Source organism: Papaver somniferum, chromosome 6 (assembly GCF_003573695.1).
Source record: "Papaver somniferum cultivar HN1 chromosome 6, ASM357369v1, whole genome shotgun sequence".
Lineage (NCBI taxonomy): Eukaryota > Viridiplantae > Streptophyta > Magnoliopsida > Ranunculales > Papaveraceae > Papaver > Papaver somniferum.
In genome coordinates, this window is record NC_039363.1 from 52,857,107 (window position 1) to 52,873,431 (window position 16,325).

Here is a 16,325-nt window from a genome sequence, read left to right on the forward strand (position 1 = left end):
ACCTAACCCATCGTATACTAGGTTTTTTCTCACATTTATTGTCTCTGCGCCGAACTCTCTAACATGTTGAACTGATTATCTATATTTATACATAAGAAAATAAGAATCAAAGACAATTAAATGGGATAATGTAAGGGGTTTAGTGAACTCAAGTAGAAATAACCAATCTAGAAGATTATTCGACGGCTGATTTCATCAACTAATTACATGTTTGATTAATATTTTCGTTGAATAACTGAATTAGTTGATTATGATTATCAAAGATAAATGGCGAATCTTTTCGCTAATTGGTACAGAATTCTTAAAGGCGCGAATAAATTGTTGAGACTATAAAATTCGCGTTTTAGGATATGGTTGAATTTGGACGGGAGTAGTGCTAGTTTTTGGTCGTTCCCAAATAATTCACCAATTAAATTGCTAACTAGGATCAATACTACAAAAATATTTAAAAATATGGTAGCTCAGCTAGATTAAAATAAACACAAAAAACATCTTCTCTCTTGCGATATAAGAGAGCTCTAAAAACCCTAAAATTTGTTTGCTAAGGTCAGCTCCCAAACCTTCTCAACTTAACCCTTTATTTGTTCCTTTTCTCCCTTTGTTGAAGAAATCACAGTAGCTTAATATTTTTAGCCATACTTCATTAACAAATTAAGTTATTTTGGAATCAACAGTTTCATCATATCCAACATTTACAGAGGGATCAGTAAAACAAAATCACAAGTTTCAAAGATGGCAGAGGCAACAATTACATCAACACCCACTAATGCGGAAAACTCTTCGACTTTTACTTGTCCTTGAGATGATCCTTCTTTACATATGATCAATTACTAAAGCACTATAATTTTGCTTACATGCAAAGTTATTTTGGCACCTAGGTTTATATTCAAGGTTGATTCCAGTGTTAAGGTCACTCTAGTTTAAGTATACAACCAAAACTTTTTAAAGTTACTTTTTCATTATTTTTGAGATCTTTCAAATGTAAATTGTGATTTCCAACCATGATGGGTTAAGTTAAGCCAGTAAAAGAGTTCTTGGTGTTACATAACTTCCCAGAAACTACAGTTGAGACTTTAACTTCATCGTATCCAATTTGATCATGAAAAATCATTTTGTAAGAGGAAATAGTTGACATATTCCACGTAGTTAAATTCAATTAATGCCCCACTCATGTTTCTACAACTTCCAATCTGAGCTTCTAGAAATTTGATTTAATTACCAATCATAATAATAAACGTCAATTGTTCATCAATACTTCCATCCATCATGTTTGTCAAAATTAACAACAACAGGATCATCACCTTGCTTTACATACTCGGGTAAACAAGAAACGAAGTTATCATTTTTCTAGATATAAGATTATGTTTACCATCATGCCAGAAATTTCATTTCTAAAGGAGAGCAGATTAAAAAATTAACTACCACTTATGTGAAATACTGGAAAATCAACCCTTGCCGCTATGCCCAGTAGGATGAAACTCTCTGATGCGCCACTCGCAATACAATGACCGGTCCATAAAGCTTCACTTTTTGTCAGGAAAATGCATGTCTATTTTTCCTCAAAAGCATGCTTCGCAAGCATGATGACTTAGACGTAACTTCTACGCTGTTCCAACTTACTCTTGTTCTGCAAATATGCAAGGCTAATGTCGATGCATTGTGCATACAAGTCATGTACATGCGTAGGACATACACGTTGGACTTGCACATAAGTTATTGTAATCATATTTGCAGCTTCCTCACTTCTCTTCGGCATTGGGCTAAATGTATTCACTTTCCTTGCTCGTGCCAAGGGTGCATCAGTCAGGATTATGTCATATTTTCCTTGTACCGTTTGTGTGATGCAAGTGGCTTATGCAAGCTTCTCTGACTTGCATACCAGTTTAGCTTTCTTTCCTGGCCATGCCCAATCCGCAATTGGTGTATGCCTACATCGAACTTACTTACCTCATCAAGTATGGAAACAATCATTTATTGCATTGTATTGCTGAGTCAGAAGATATGAGTTCTCAGAATGCCGCAATTACCTCGCAAATAAATTAGATGAATGAAAAGGTGTTGTCCACAAATGATGCAACTTATTTCAGGTGCCTACGTACCCTAATTTTTATCTCGAGAGGATCAAGCACATGCCGTAGTTCATCGACGTCATACTGGAAACTAATTCCAACTCGGATTGAAAGGATAAAGTCAAGCAAAGCCTAGTTCGTATAGGCTAAAGGTCCCTCGCAAATGATGTGTAAAAGTGTGCATCATCGGAGCCACTTAGTTCGGAAGTATGCATCTCTAGATCGGGCCATGCGGAATATCGTAACGTTCACATTTTCTCCGTTTTGCTGCATAATGGTGTATTTTTGGTTTGCAACACAAAAAATTATGATTCTTATACATCATGAAGCTCCCTCGATTAAGCAATGAGGTATAAGGATGCTTTTGCATCATATATGCTTCACTGGCCAAGCTTCCCATAGCAGCAACTGTTGGATTTCTCGTCTCTGCTCAACAAACATTCGTCAACGGGTTTCTCATCGTTATACAATAATAATTTGCCAAGAACAAACCTACTTGTTGGATAAAATTGTCCCCTGTCAGGCAAATTTTCAAAGTAAGGGTAGATTTTACTTGATTGCTTGATTATTTGTATAAATGTGGGTTGCCATTGTACAAGAGTGTAACATTTTTCATACTAATTCAATCTGCGGTTTGAATTACCGTGATCAAATGAACATCCAATTCTTTAGTTTCTGTCTGTAGGAGCAAACTTAGAGTGTAAAATTGTGTGGAGACTCTTCAATGAGGTAACCACATATTTACTCTTAGAACTAATAACAAACATGTTACATACACTTACAAAACCTAATAATCTCTTACTACTTACTGTTTTTGGATAAACAACAAACACCTTTATAAAATTATACAATCCAGTAACCCATTGAGATGAATAAAGTGGACCAATAAGAAGCCACCGATATGAATATAATTGGTGGACTAAACTGTTGATTTGGTGGACTAAACTAATAAATTACTACCCTGTGGGTTACTCAACCAATGCTTCCGCCCTAGCAACCCCTAACCCAAGCAGTATGTCACCCTTTTAGTAACCATGTTTATTCAATCTAATTTTGTACATATATTTTTTTTTCTTAATATAATTCAATTTTTAAAAAGGAAGGATCCCCATGCACTTTTATACGCATATTATCTCACACTTTGGAAACCATTTTCTTTATACAAAAACCAAATGTTAACGCATTTGAAGCTAATATTATGGAAGATATGTCCGTTTTACAAAGCTCTACATGTCTACCAAAAATGAGCAAATTTCAAATTACATCACCATCTACCAATCTTAATTTAAACAATTGGAAATCCTTTGATTTTCAACAACTGATTTTCAAAGTAGTAGATGATGGTATACATTTCAAAATGTGTTCATCTTAAATATACTATATATAACTGGTCTTCAAATTCAAAGTTATTTGAAGGCTACTCTTTGAGTACCTTAATCTCATATTGGGAGGCAATTGTTAGTAACAATTAACTAAACCCAACTTATGTAATCTTAGTTTTATCTCTTTGATGAAGTTTTGCTTTTAATATAATTTGCCCTTCTGCTCTCAAAAAAAACAAAAGTGTTCATTTTTCTTTTTGTAAAACATATATCAATATTAGCTTCAAATGCATTACAATTTGGTTTACAAAAAAAAATGGTGCTTACAACATGAAATAGTGTGAATATAAAAGTGTGAAGAAATCCTCTCAATTTCTAAAACATAAATAAACTGTTGTAATCATCCTGCGACAAGCAAGCGAGTAACCGCAAGTAGAGAATATACAATATTCACTTTGAATAAACATAAAACGTGTGAAAAAACAAAAAATCCTAACAAACCGTAGAAAAGAATAAGTCTAGATCCACCGGGATGAAATCCCGTGGATCTCACCGGGTGACACAAAAAAATGTGGGATCCAGAGAAAATTAAAAACCCACCCCCTATTGTCTCCTGGTGGGTCACAAGGATTTCTCTCTTTCGGTGATTTCACGGTGATGAAATCACCGTGTGTCTAGCACAGCCGGTAGGAAAAACCACGAAAAAACTATCCTCTCACGTTATTAAAATTGTGGGGCCCTAAAATGGCCATTTGATAATCTTTCGAAGGATGGGTCCCAACAACCATGTGGAAAGACAGTTTTCCCGTGGTTTTTTCTAGGATTCATTTAGAACCGCTGATGAAAAAATATATTAGGCTGCGATAGATCTCTGTTATAGTATTAGCCTTGTAGATGTCGGAGAAATGGAGAATTTGTTGCGACGTTGTAGTGCTTTGTACTGGATGCTACTGTTAAAATGTCATTATACGTCTACGACTATTCATATTTCATACTGGCCACTACAGACTGCAAAACGCAAATCTATCCACGTGAAGAGAATCGGTTCCTTGTCTAAACCATGGGGACAAGATAACCGAGTCCAATTATGCGAGTTAGATTTTTCAACGGGTTGTGATGTGCTTCCTACGTGGTTGATATAGGAAGACATTCTTTGGAAACTTAAAGTCTAATATTTCCATAATTTTAGAAATTTCAGAAAGATGATCTCCAACCATAAATATCTTCAATTGGTAAGAAACTTTTAAGCTTTTGATTTTAAAATTAAATATTTAATCTAATTGTTAATAACCGTAAATACTGGTGTCTAGGATGTTTACATCCTCTACAAGAACCTCTAAAATTTGAGGATGAGTTTAAGGATGTGTTAGTAACTACCTTACACATCACCCTTACATTTAATCCTCACATTCCTGTTGGAGAAGAATTTTTGTTAAAAACTCGAAAAATCCTATGTGGCCTTAATATTAAGAAATTGAGGATGTCGGTTGCTTTAAGTTTTTGGCTTTTTGCTCCTTCGAAAAAGTCGGGGACCTAACGTATATCCCATCAAAACTACACAAAAGGACGTGATCCCAACAACACTATCTGCAACGTTTTTATAAATTTTGGATGAAGCCCAACCCAGTTTTAAGTGCAATTGTCGACAACTAAGATCCAAGATCTATTAGTACAGAATTTGCTAATTAATTACTCTTCGTAATTTTCTTCGTCTTTTAAAGAAGAAAAAAAAAAACAGAAATGTTTAACACACCGAGAATTCACACCGTGGTACGCACCATGTGAAAGGGACAGGTGGGATCATTTTTGCCCGCCCTATCCCGATACTAAACACGTGCATCGGGATCTTTCATTGCCCTCACGGTGCAGATCACGTTACACTGCTTCGGTGCGTGTATCATAGGTGAAAAAGAAAGAAGTCTATTATTGAGGCTTCACATTCCAATAAAAGGTCTTCACTAATAGGACAAAAATGAATCATTACTTAATAATTTTGAAAACCCCTAATCTTAATATTTTTATAAATGACTAAACAACCCTCGTTTATTAAAGTTAGTGATCAGGGTTTTTGGATGGAAGAAAAGCGAAAGAAAAAAAAGAGAGGGGGAAACAAGTTTTCGATCAGGTGAAGTTAAACTCCTAGCCGTAAGTAACAAAAAATCACGATTGATCAAGATATTGATGGTGATCTGTTCTCGATATCAGATGGAACAATGCTATGCTGAAGCTGTTATAAACCTTGGGTTAGAATCGAAACGTGTTTGAGCTCAAGAATGGAGTTAGTGATAATGTGTGCTGTGATTTATCCTTACATGAAACGTGTTCGTAAAATAAACACCATGAATCTTTAGTTTGTAAAACAGGCAAGTTACTTAGTTTGTTTGTTTGGTTCTAACATTTTTCTACAAACACGTTTCTAAGAATGAGATCAAATCTCTATATTGATTTACTCTCCCTAACAAATCTTAACAAATCCTTCTTAATTACCAATTATAGCATTTCATGTGGACTCAACTTCTGTAAACAAAGAATGAATCACATCAATTAATTATTAATGCACAGGAGTTTTTACGGTTAGTTAAAAATAAAAAAAGACCTAACCGTCAAAATATTACGGTTTTATGTTTAAAGTCAATCCCAGCCGTAAATTTATTTAAACACTTCTAAAAAATGTTACGGTTAGTTTTATAAAACTCGAATCCAATCGTAAGTTAGTTAATTTAAGGTTATATACCTCACCGTAACAATATATAATTTTATTTATTTATTTATTTACAGTGAGGAGTTCTTAGTATCCTAACCGTAAAATCTGTAACCCTATTTTTCACTTAATTTCAACAAATTTAATCTTATTTTTCCTTAGTTTCAACAAATTTAATCCTAATATGTCTCATTACATCTGGTTAGTTGGTTATGATTATAGAGATTTCAATCGGGATTATAAGTTTTTAGAATCAGTGATTAATCGAAGACGATTGATAAAATGATTTCACTTTTTTCTTAAAAAAAAAAGGAAAGTATTTATGGTCGTTGAGGAGAGGAAGTTTAGAAGAAGAAGAACCAATTTTTGAATTAGAAATAAGTTTTGATTTTAGAATTAGATTTAGGTTTTGATTTTAGTTTTTAGAAAGAGGGTAACTTAGACATTTGCTATTACACCAAATCATCCCATAACCAATTTTTTAGTCACTAGAAATTCATGTGAAGCCCCTCTATTAGGCTTCAAAAGAAAACGAGAAAGAAATGAAGGGGGAAGAGAGAAATAGAGAATAGTGAGCGAGTGTTGTTGAGTGGGCACTAGAGTAGGGAGGGGACCATGCATGCATTATGTTAGAGGTTAGGTTGTTGACAAACGCAGAGTAGTTTTATCTTCTTCTTCTATCAGAAAAGCGGAGCAGCAAAGTTTGCACCAACAAGACAAGTAAGAGATATAACAAGCACATGGAACAAGGACTGAGGAATGACGAGTCGCTAGGGAGGGAATATGATGGGATAGCAAAATTAGGGACCACTGCACAACAATATTCGTGTAGTCGTTGACCATTACTACTGAGATACTCCACATGATAGAGGGGTATCATCTTGATGCCCGTCCCCATCACATTCCATTTTAACCCTCGTGAAGTTACGTAAGTTGAATTGTTAACTCCATGTTTTCCCACTTTTATGCTATAGCATGTTTCTTTCTGGATGCGTAAACAGTTTTTTGTGTGATCATAAATATTTTATCCCCAATACTTGTTTAGGTTTTGGTTAGTGAACTGATTGATTTCAGCAGGATACAAGGTATGCCGTATCGTTTCCCCTAAAAATGAATACTTAGCGAGCATCCCCTTGTAGCGGCCATCTAACTAAACCCTGATACCAGGAGTTCACACAGACGTAATTAGGTAGAAAGAAAAATTGTGAACGACCATCTTCCATTTTGATGCGAAGGATTGAACTCGGAGAAGGAAACAAGAATATAATACATGATATCTGAATTCTTTACAGCATACAGTTCTTTCCTCAGCAACAAATTTTTGGTCAAGAAAAAAGAACATTTTACACAAGTGGCAGAAGAAAAAACTTACTACTACAAGTCAGAATCCACAGGACAATGCCAGACCTGTAAAACTATGTCATCCAGAACAATGGCCGTGGCCCAAGAAAAGATAATTATGATCTAACTTTAGTATTGAACGTATTTGGTGGAGCAGGGAACAAAATTTGCTGTGAAGGTTGTGGGAACTAGGAAGGCAGGAAGTCAATACTCAAGAGAGTAAGTGAGGCCCATTATCCGCACCAGCTCGAGAGTTTTCCCAATTCCTACCCATTTGGACGTCACGCATAAAATTGGTCCTTGCTTTAGCATATGGAGCATCTCTCGCTGGAAACAGATTAGTGAGATAATACCACACAGATTAGTGAGATAAAAAACGATTATATGGGTGTAATTTTTTGATGCACCCTTTCTTACCTGCCATCTGCTGTGTCCGGATGATATTTTGCCGCCGTTTCCAACAACAAATTGAACATATAAGAATGAGTAGAACCAATATAAGTACACCTAAGGCAACACCAATTTTAGCACCAACTGTCAGATGGGGACCACATTTACGTAGTCCGGGCACTCCACAAAGACCTGCATTGGAAGTAAAGCTGTACATACTCGTGGTAAGTCTTCCGCTCTTTGATAACCAAAATTAATAGATGTGTTGCTGCAAATCAATTCAAATGAACGACAATGACATACTTGTAGCTAGCTCTATGAAGAAGTCGTCCTCCAAGTCCAGTGGGGACTTTTCCAGATAGGAAGTTGCTATTCAGATTTCTGCAACACCATGAATGAGATTAGGGGCTAATACCAAATACATTTATTCTAATCTTTCAGCATACCAGATAATTGGGAAATGTTCTTACAGTCTCCGCAGTGAAGTTAATAGTCCAAGGCTTTCCGGAATGGAGCCATTCAGTAGGTTGAATGAGAGATCTCTGCCCATCAATTCTATGTGGTTAATCACAACGAAGTTACAGGTAGCGATAATTAAGATGTAATTTGTGCAGTTCATACACTGGCTGCCAGAAATACGTAAGTGCTGATTTACAATCTCAAAGCAGACACCCCTTTCAGTCTCTCACTGGTGGAATTTGTATTTACAACAGTGGCACCTTATTTGAAACTGTATTAAGCAATTTGAGTACTGCACAAGAGAAACCAAATACACTTCTCCATTTCCCAAAAGAAAAAGAATGAAGCTGGAGTGCTAGACAATCTTTCAATCAAGAAGCCAATAACGCGATATTACTTATTAACGATTGTAGATCAACAGCATGTGAATATAATACACACTGTAGGTACTTCGGTAAAACACATAACTTGGATAATACCGTTAGATATTTCAGCTCTTTAATCATCATAACTAAAACTTAAAGATGATAATAAACTGTACTTTCTGCTGAATCAGAAATAACCCTAGTATTAATATTATCTACAGTTCATATAATCAGCACCATATACAGTTAATTTACCGTGTTCTACATGCTTTACAACACCCTGTAACCAGTTCTTACTATAACCAAATTAAACAACACCATAAACACCATTGTAAAGAAGAAATAGGTAAATAACTTATTAGGTTTTGACCTGAACTTCTATTTCCTCAATGTTTACCACATGTCTCTCTAACCTTCCCATCAAGACTTAGAGAAACACTTCATGGCTACATAGGACTCACTAGCTTAAACTAAATCTGATTTGTTACGTAAACCATATAAAGCCAACAATACAACCTCAATGAACGTGACGTGATTGTCAAGGAAAATTAAATGCTTAAAGATGAAGTCTACTCACAATGTCTCCAACGATGTTACTGTTCCAAGTGTGGATGGAATTCCCCCACGAATGCTGTTCCCACTAAAGTTTCTGCATATTTTCACAGATCAAGTTAACTATAAGAAAAACCGAGTTCCGGTAGTAAAAATGCAGCTATTCTAGCAAAGAAAGAGGGAATGACAATGAATCTTCTTCCACTCTGGTACAATAAGATGATCAAGAAAAATGATTTAGGCGCTTAGACCACCATTTAGATAACAACTAAAGTATCAAACGAAATAAAGTAACTAATTGTCAGAAGTAAAGATGTAATTCCTACTCAAGAAGCTGGAAACAACATGCTATTAAAGACATACATGCTCTGTAGATGGTGCAGCTTGGCTATGTCTTTTGGGACGTAACCCCCCAGTCCTTGATTATCGAGATCCCTGAAATGAAGAAACAACATTGTCAGTGAGCCCACTAGCATTTACGACACCAACTTTTCCTTTGTTAGATCAAGTAATAGTCTTAAGGGAATCAATCATAAAAAGAAAAAAAAGTCTTGGGCAAAACAAAAGAATGACAGACACACTTATCAAATAAGATATCTTTGAGATTTTTATCCGACTAAATTGTCACTTTTTCCATAAACCACAAAACACAAAAACCTAATGAAATAGTATCTTTAAGATACTGAACAAGGTGGAGGTATGCAATTACAGTCCATCTATGACCCATTTGAAGCGATGCGCGTCAAACAAGCAGTCCACTCCACTCCATGCATGCTGTTGGGGAACACATGGATCGCCATTCCATCCTAAACGCACAGGAAGGCCAATGGCTTTCTTTAATGAGTGCAAAGCCTTAACTGTGAAACGAATAATGATATCAAATAAGTGATAGTTCATAAACATTTCGGTAGAAATTTTAAGAGTTGAAAAGTGAAAAGGAAGAAACAGCTTAATGATAGCTGGGAGCAACAACTGCTTCCCAAATGGAGCCAATATCTATTTTTCTCGTTAAAGTAACATAAATAAGAGAGCAAAATGAAAAAGCTGAAGCAAATCATTCTTCGAAAAATGAAAACATCTGATTTTACACAGCTGGCACAATTAATTAATCTAGTAATTACACAAAAAGAAGCAACAGTATCACTACCAGTAGCTTCTCTGTGATAATAATTTCACACAGACATTGCATCTTTACAACTTATGATGAGGGGTGGTTCTGGCTTTATCTTTAGGAATGAATTGAGCCACAGGACCAGCGTCCATAAATGATAGTCAGAATTTCCACCAAGCTATTCCTCCACTAATGTGACAATGTGCCACAGTATGTTGCTCACATATAGATGATCCAAGGGATATTTCTTAGAAGTATGACATCCACATCTTGTAGGTTAAAGGAACCATGTATTTGTAATACATAGGTAAGCTAAGCGCTGCTAGAGTGTACATAATTCTTTTGTCATTTCCGAATACGTTACCCTCATCATGTAGGTTTCGAGACCATGTACGTACATACTATATAGATGCAGCATTTACGTTTTATTTCTTCTAAATTCCAAATGTACACTCCTCTTTTAAACTCTCTATAGGCATTGCTGGGAGATTTCAAACAACTAAATTGTCCCAAAATTAATGTGAGTCCAACATTCTTACAAGTGCGTATACGTTTTTACATAGAACACATCTGGCATTCAAGAAAAGCATTCAAAGCACTGGCAGGAGCCCTAGTTATTACAAAGCATGGATAAGGACTAGATGAAAACATAAAATGTAATGTGCAGGTTTGTGCCAACTATGATAGACTCGGTTTAAGGAGGAACAGGGAGAAGGATTGGAATTCGTACCTTCGTCTGTAAGAGTTCTGGACTCAGCACGAACAACCTCAAAAACCTCGATAGCATTGATAATGGCATGCTTTCCTTTCGTTGGATGCAATGTAATCGTTAAACTCCTCCCACTCACAACAACAGTCTTGTTCAACACAAGGGCAGTGAAAAGATCCCCACTCATTTTCGCAATGTCAACATCTTTAAACGCAACGTCACCATTTATCAGTACATCAAACACCCTTTTCCCTACACCAGTAACTTGCTGATCAATCTCAGCAAAATGCAACCAAACTGAAAACTTTTTATTTGGCTCCACCTCTATAGTATAGGCCAAATCTGGCTGACTATCAGTGCTAATAAGTGCAAACTGATAAAGCTGTTCCGGATAATAATTCGGTCCTCCAGACACCTTTCTTATTTTCCTTTCCGTGGAAACATGTTTATCCCCGCCCTGACCAAACGTTTGAACACCAAACCAAAATCTATCACCTCCCCAATGATTCCCTTTGTAATCTTCATCAAAAGCAGGTTCCCCAGTACCCAATGTCAATCTTTGAGCAGTTCTCAAAATGGTACCTTGACCCCAATAAGGACCAAAAAAATAAGCTCTATTATCAATTTGAAGAATCTCAATAGAGAGAATAGCTGGATCTCCATGACCAGTACTATGAAAACAAACTTCCACAGACCCATCAGGTACAAACACCAACGCTTCAGCAAATGATTGATCCTCGACACTACTCCAACCAGATTTCAATGAATAAAATTGAGTTCCTTGTACAGAAACATCAAAAAGAGGTTCACTTTCAAGATTTAATCCTGAAACTAACGCAAAAAAGATCCTAACAGAGTAATGACCAAGCGGAACTCTATTAATTTTGTAACAGTTATTTGGACCATCAGCTAATGGAAAAAATCTTAGGGTTTTTAATGGAGGAGAAATGTAACTTGTTGGTGTTGCATTATATGGTCTACCACCAGTATAAGCATAATCTCTATACCAAAATGTATCTGTTGGTGGTGTATGAATATCGTTTCGAGCTCCGCAGCTAATTCGCATCGCATACGGTTCTATATAAATAAACACAAATTTCAATCAATAACAATAAAAACATTCAATACAAGAAGCAACTTCAATTAGAAGCAACTGTAAACAAAAGTAGAACAAAGATCTTTAAAAAGCACAAGAATCTAGATATTTTAGTTCTAGATTTTTGCTTGTTACACTGTGTCTGTTATTAGACTTTGAGAAATGAAACAAGAAAAATATAAAAATTTGAAGTACTTACCAGAAGAAGAAAGAGAGAGAGAAGATAGCAGGATAAGGAGGAAGAAGAAGAAGAAGTGAGGGTAAGCCATGGTAGAGTTGAATCTGCTCATTTGTGTTGCTTATTTTGTACCTCAAAAACTTTCCCACTCTTGCTTTAATGGCTTCAACATGTGCAGGGAGGAGAGAGAAATGGAAGGAAATTTCAGTCTTAAGACTAAAATGAGATACAAGTTGAAGTAAGTGGAGAGAGTGTTAGTCTTTTTTTCTTTTTTTTGTGTTAATTGACTAATTTTTAGTGCGGAAAATTATCAGTTAAATTAGTTAGTTAATTTCGAGACAGATGTGCTTTTACTCTTTCGGCACTAAAACTCCGGGCACGCGCGTGCAAATAATGGAGTGAGCGTGGACAGAACACGCGACCTTGTGAACCTTGTAGCGAGATAAGACTCCAATCAATGTATTCTTCTATAGATGCAGGATGCGGCCGGACTAAGGAAAACTATAAACTTACTGGGACTTCCAAGTCTTTAAAGTGCAAGGTTCCTGAGCCAGTGACGTTACCATTGTTTCTTTACAAATTGCTAATCGGATCACACAATTTTTTAGATTTTGGCCCGCCAACTTTTCATCGGAGATCAATTTGACTTTGGACAGGTAAGGGCGTTGGAGAAGAGGAAAAATATGTAAAGGCAGGCATCATTGCAGGATGGACGGAAATGAACATCAACATCGAGATAATATGATGACTTGATGGGAGACTCGGGATGTTACAAAGCGACGGAGGTGCGGGGAGGCTAGGGTGTGTAGCCCACCCCAAAATCTGCCAAATTTCGGTTTCACCATTAAAAATGAACGATTCTTTGGGCACCATTGTTTTTTATGGGAATCATGATTTAATAAGGCCATCTGCCCTATAGTTATAAAGGGTGTTCTAAAAAGTGGAGATGACTAGTTTACCCTTTAACCTAATTAAAATTATAACTCTACAACTTCTTCTTCCTTTATTATACAATTTTTCTTTTCTCTTCTTCATCAATTTATGATAATCTAAACCTGATCATATACAAATCTAATCAAAATCATCAAATTTTAATCGTCGTCGATTTAGTGAATTTTTATCGTCGATTAATCAATCTTTTGTAAACAAACCCGTCCATAAATATTTTCCCACAAACCCATTACTTCTAATTCGTTTTTGATTGAAAATTTTGAGTAGTAGTCATCTAAATAGGTTGAATATGGAAGTTACCGTATTAAGTTCGGTTAGGAATTTTGTGAAAAAACTTTATCGAACTAGCCGAACTTGCTGGAAATGAAGAACAATTCGGCTGTTTCGCAAAAAAAAAATATTTCCTAACCGAACTTTTAATTTTCTAAACGAACTTTTCTCTGAAATCCTATATATTGAGTTCGATTACGTCGCAAATTTTTTTCTCCTAACCGAATTCCCTATATATTTAGTTCGCTTACATCGCAAATTTTTTCTCCTAACCGAACTTTTCTCTGAAAGCAAAAAACTCCATTAAAACTAAGTTCGGCTACCTATGCTTTCATGAACATTAGCCGAACTACATTAGCAGATAAGTTCGGTTACTTGTTCTTCAGATCTTGTAGCCGAACTTGTTTGACTTGGCCCAAATCAAGCTATAAAATTTCTCATTTCAGAAAATTTTGGCCAGTTCAAGCAACAAAAAACTAAATTTTAAATATACTTGGGTGGTTTGAAAGTTCAGATTCAAATAATAAAAAAATAATTGAGTTTTTCCAACTCTTATATTTTCCTTCTTCTTCCCTCTCAATAACTTAATTTTAAGAAAAATAATATTGATTTAATCTTACATTAATGATTAATCTAATCACTAATTAACCTAACTTAATTACACTAACTAATGATTACATTAGTTAACCATTACACAAACTTAATTAGGAAGGGAAATTTTGGTATTAACATAAATATTTGGATAAGGGGTATCTTCACTTTATTTCTAAATGTCTTGTTAAAAATGGAACCATGGTCCCCAAAAAATCGTTCTTAAAAATACCCAACTAATAATTTAGCGAGCCGCATACATTATCAGCTTCCGACTACACAACTTTTATTCGTTCGTTTTTTTTTTTTATCTTTTTTGTTCATTATTTTATCTTTTGGTTATGTCTTGAATGCGTGGTAAAATTGAGGATTTGATCTAGGCAGCTAGCCAAACTCTGGCTTATCTTTATCACAAAATTGGTCAAAAAGACCAAAACAAACAATTCCTGGGTGAAATAGATTGCTAGCTTTTTATACTGTTTATATAGCCAAAAATCATAAATATACTGTTTATATAGCCAATTTGGATATTTCACCCAGGAAAAATAAAATAAAATAATATGTTTTACCTAAAATACCCTCTGACCTTTTAAACCCCTCTTTTCAAATAGTATTCTTCTTTTCCTGAAGAAACAAAACAACTTCGTCCCTTCTAAGCTCTGAGTGATTTTCGAATCAGAGATTCGAAACTTTTCTTCAGAGCGATTTTTGTTTCCCTTTCAGATTTGTGAGCTCAATACATGGTGATCCATGATTGTTGAATTGAAGTTTAGGATACTCTACTTTCAAATCAGCTAATAGCATCGAATCGGTAAGTTTGAAGTTTCAATCGATATAATTCTGATTTGATTTTTGTCCAATTGAAGTTTCTCTGTCGATTTTGAAGTTTCTCTATCAATTTTTATTATGTGATTTTTGTTAATTTTTTATTTTAGTTGTTGATTTTGATTATCCAGGGTTTTACTGATAACCAATTTTGGGTTTAGTAATCTTACTTTCAATGCAATATACACAGATGCAAACCAATTTTGTGTTTAGGTTTTCTCCGTTTAGGATTTCTCCGTTTTTAAATGTTTTCTCGGATTCTGATTCAGTACCTATACGTTACACAACCACCGAGATGTTATTGAAAGACTTAGAGATGTTATTGTGAGCAGTTGGAATCAAGAATAGTTGTACACAACCACAGATTATGCATGCATTTGTTGTTGCTTATGTTACTTTCAAGATTGGTGATGAACTCTGGATTGATTGATTGGATGGGGTTCTTGTTGTTTGGGGTATTTACTGATGATGAAGGTGTTCTTGATATTTCTTAGTAGTCTGGTAAAAGAAGAAATTGAATCTAGATAGAGTTATATAATAAGATTTTGCATTGGAGTCCTAGAGGATATCAAATTTATGTTCATGATTTATGGTTTTATTTAGTTGCAGAGGGTCTCTTTTTTTTTGTTATCTTTTTTTTTACTCCATTGTTATACAGGTAAGTTATGCAATCATGATAACTTGGTTGAGTGTTAGAGGCTTAAGGTAAATAGAACTTTGCTATTAAGCTGTCAAGAACAACCCTGCTGAAGGAGAAAGTACTATACCGGTACTATACGGAACTGTTTAAAGCAGTACTCGTAGAAGGTCACTTGATTTTTTCCTTCTGCACTAATCTGAAGGTAGTTGTAGAAGTACATAGTAACTTATGACAGCTTCTTTGGTGGTACATTGTGCCCAAAGGGTACTTTGATGGTACACATATGCAAACCAATTTTGGTTTTAGTTTGTCCTCCTCACCTGTTAATTGTGTGTTTGTTGTCTGACAATTTAGATATTCCTTGTAGATGTCTCCATTTGGTATGATGAGTATGAGTAAATGCACCTGATGGTGAAGGCTAGGCTAGTTGATTTCTTTTCCAGCTTTTAAAGAAGGATGAAACTAGCTTCATCATTTATTTTTAGTCAACCTGTTTGTCTTTTTTTTATCCATTGAATACATCCAGATTCATAATTGTTGTACATATATTCCTTGTAGATGGATCGTCATTTTCTCTGTTTGGTTATCCGGGGTACCGATGCATGTCCATACCATGTTAATGTGAAGTCAACAGTTGATGAGTTGAGGTCGCATGTTTGTGCTTATTGGAATAACATTTCGTCGGACTCAATTCAGTTTGTATTTGACTATGAGAGGATGTTGACAATGATGTGAAGCTCCGGTCTTTCTTATCA

The 16,325-nt window shown here is 35.3% G+C and overlaps 1 protein-coding gene across 1 annotated transcript; it reads right to left on the reverse strand.

Moving 5' to 3' along the window:
• Nucleotides 1–7,329: 7,329 nt before the first annotated feature.
• Nucleotides 7,330–12,575, reverse strand: LOC113287568 (receptor-like protein 4). The gene is made up of 9 exons (XM_026536357.1): nt 12,315–12,575; nt 11,041–12,096; nt 9,909–10,056; nt 9,563–9,634; nt 9,225–9,296; nt 8,294–8,365; nt 8,127–8,204; nt 7,851–8,032; nt 7,330–7,760 (listed from the first exon to the last, which is right to left on the reverse strand). Exons 1-9 carry the CDS (start codon nt 12,403–12,405, stop codon nt 7,645–7,647), a joined length of 1,887 nt encoding a protein of 628 aa, XP_026392142.1. The 5' UTR covers nt 12,406–12,575; the 3' UTR covers nt 7,330–7,644.
• Nucleotides 12,576–16,325: the final 3,750 nt, after the last annotated feature.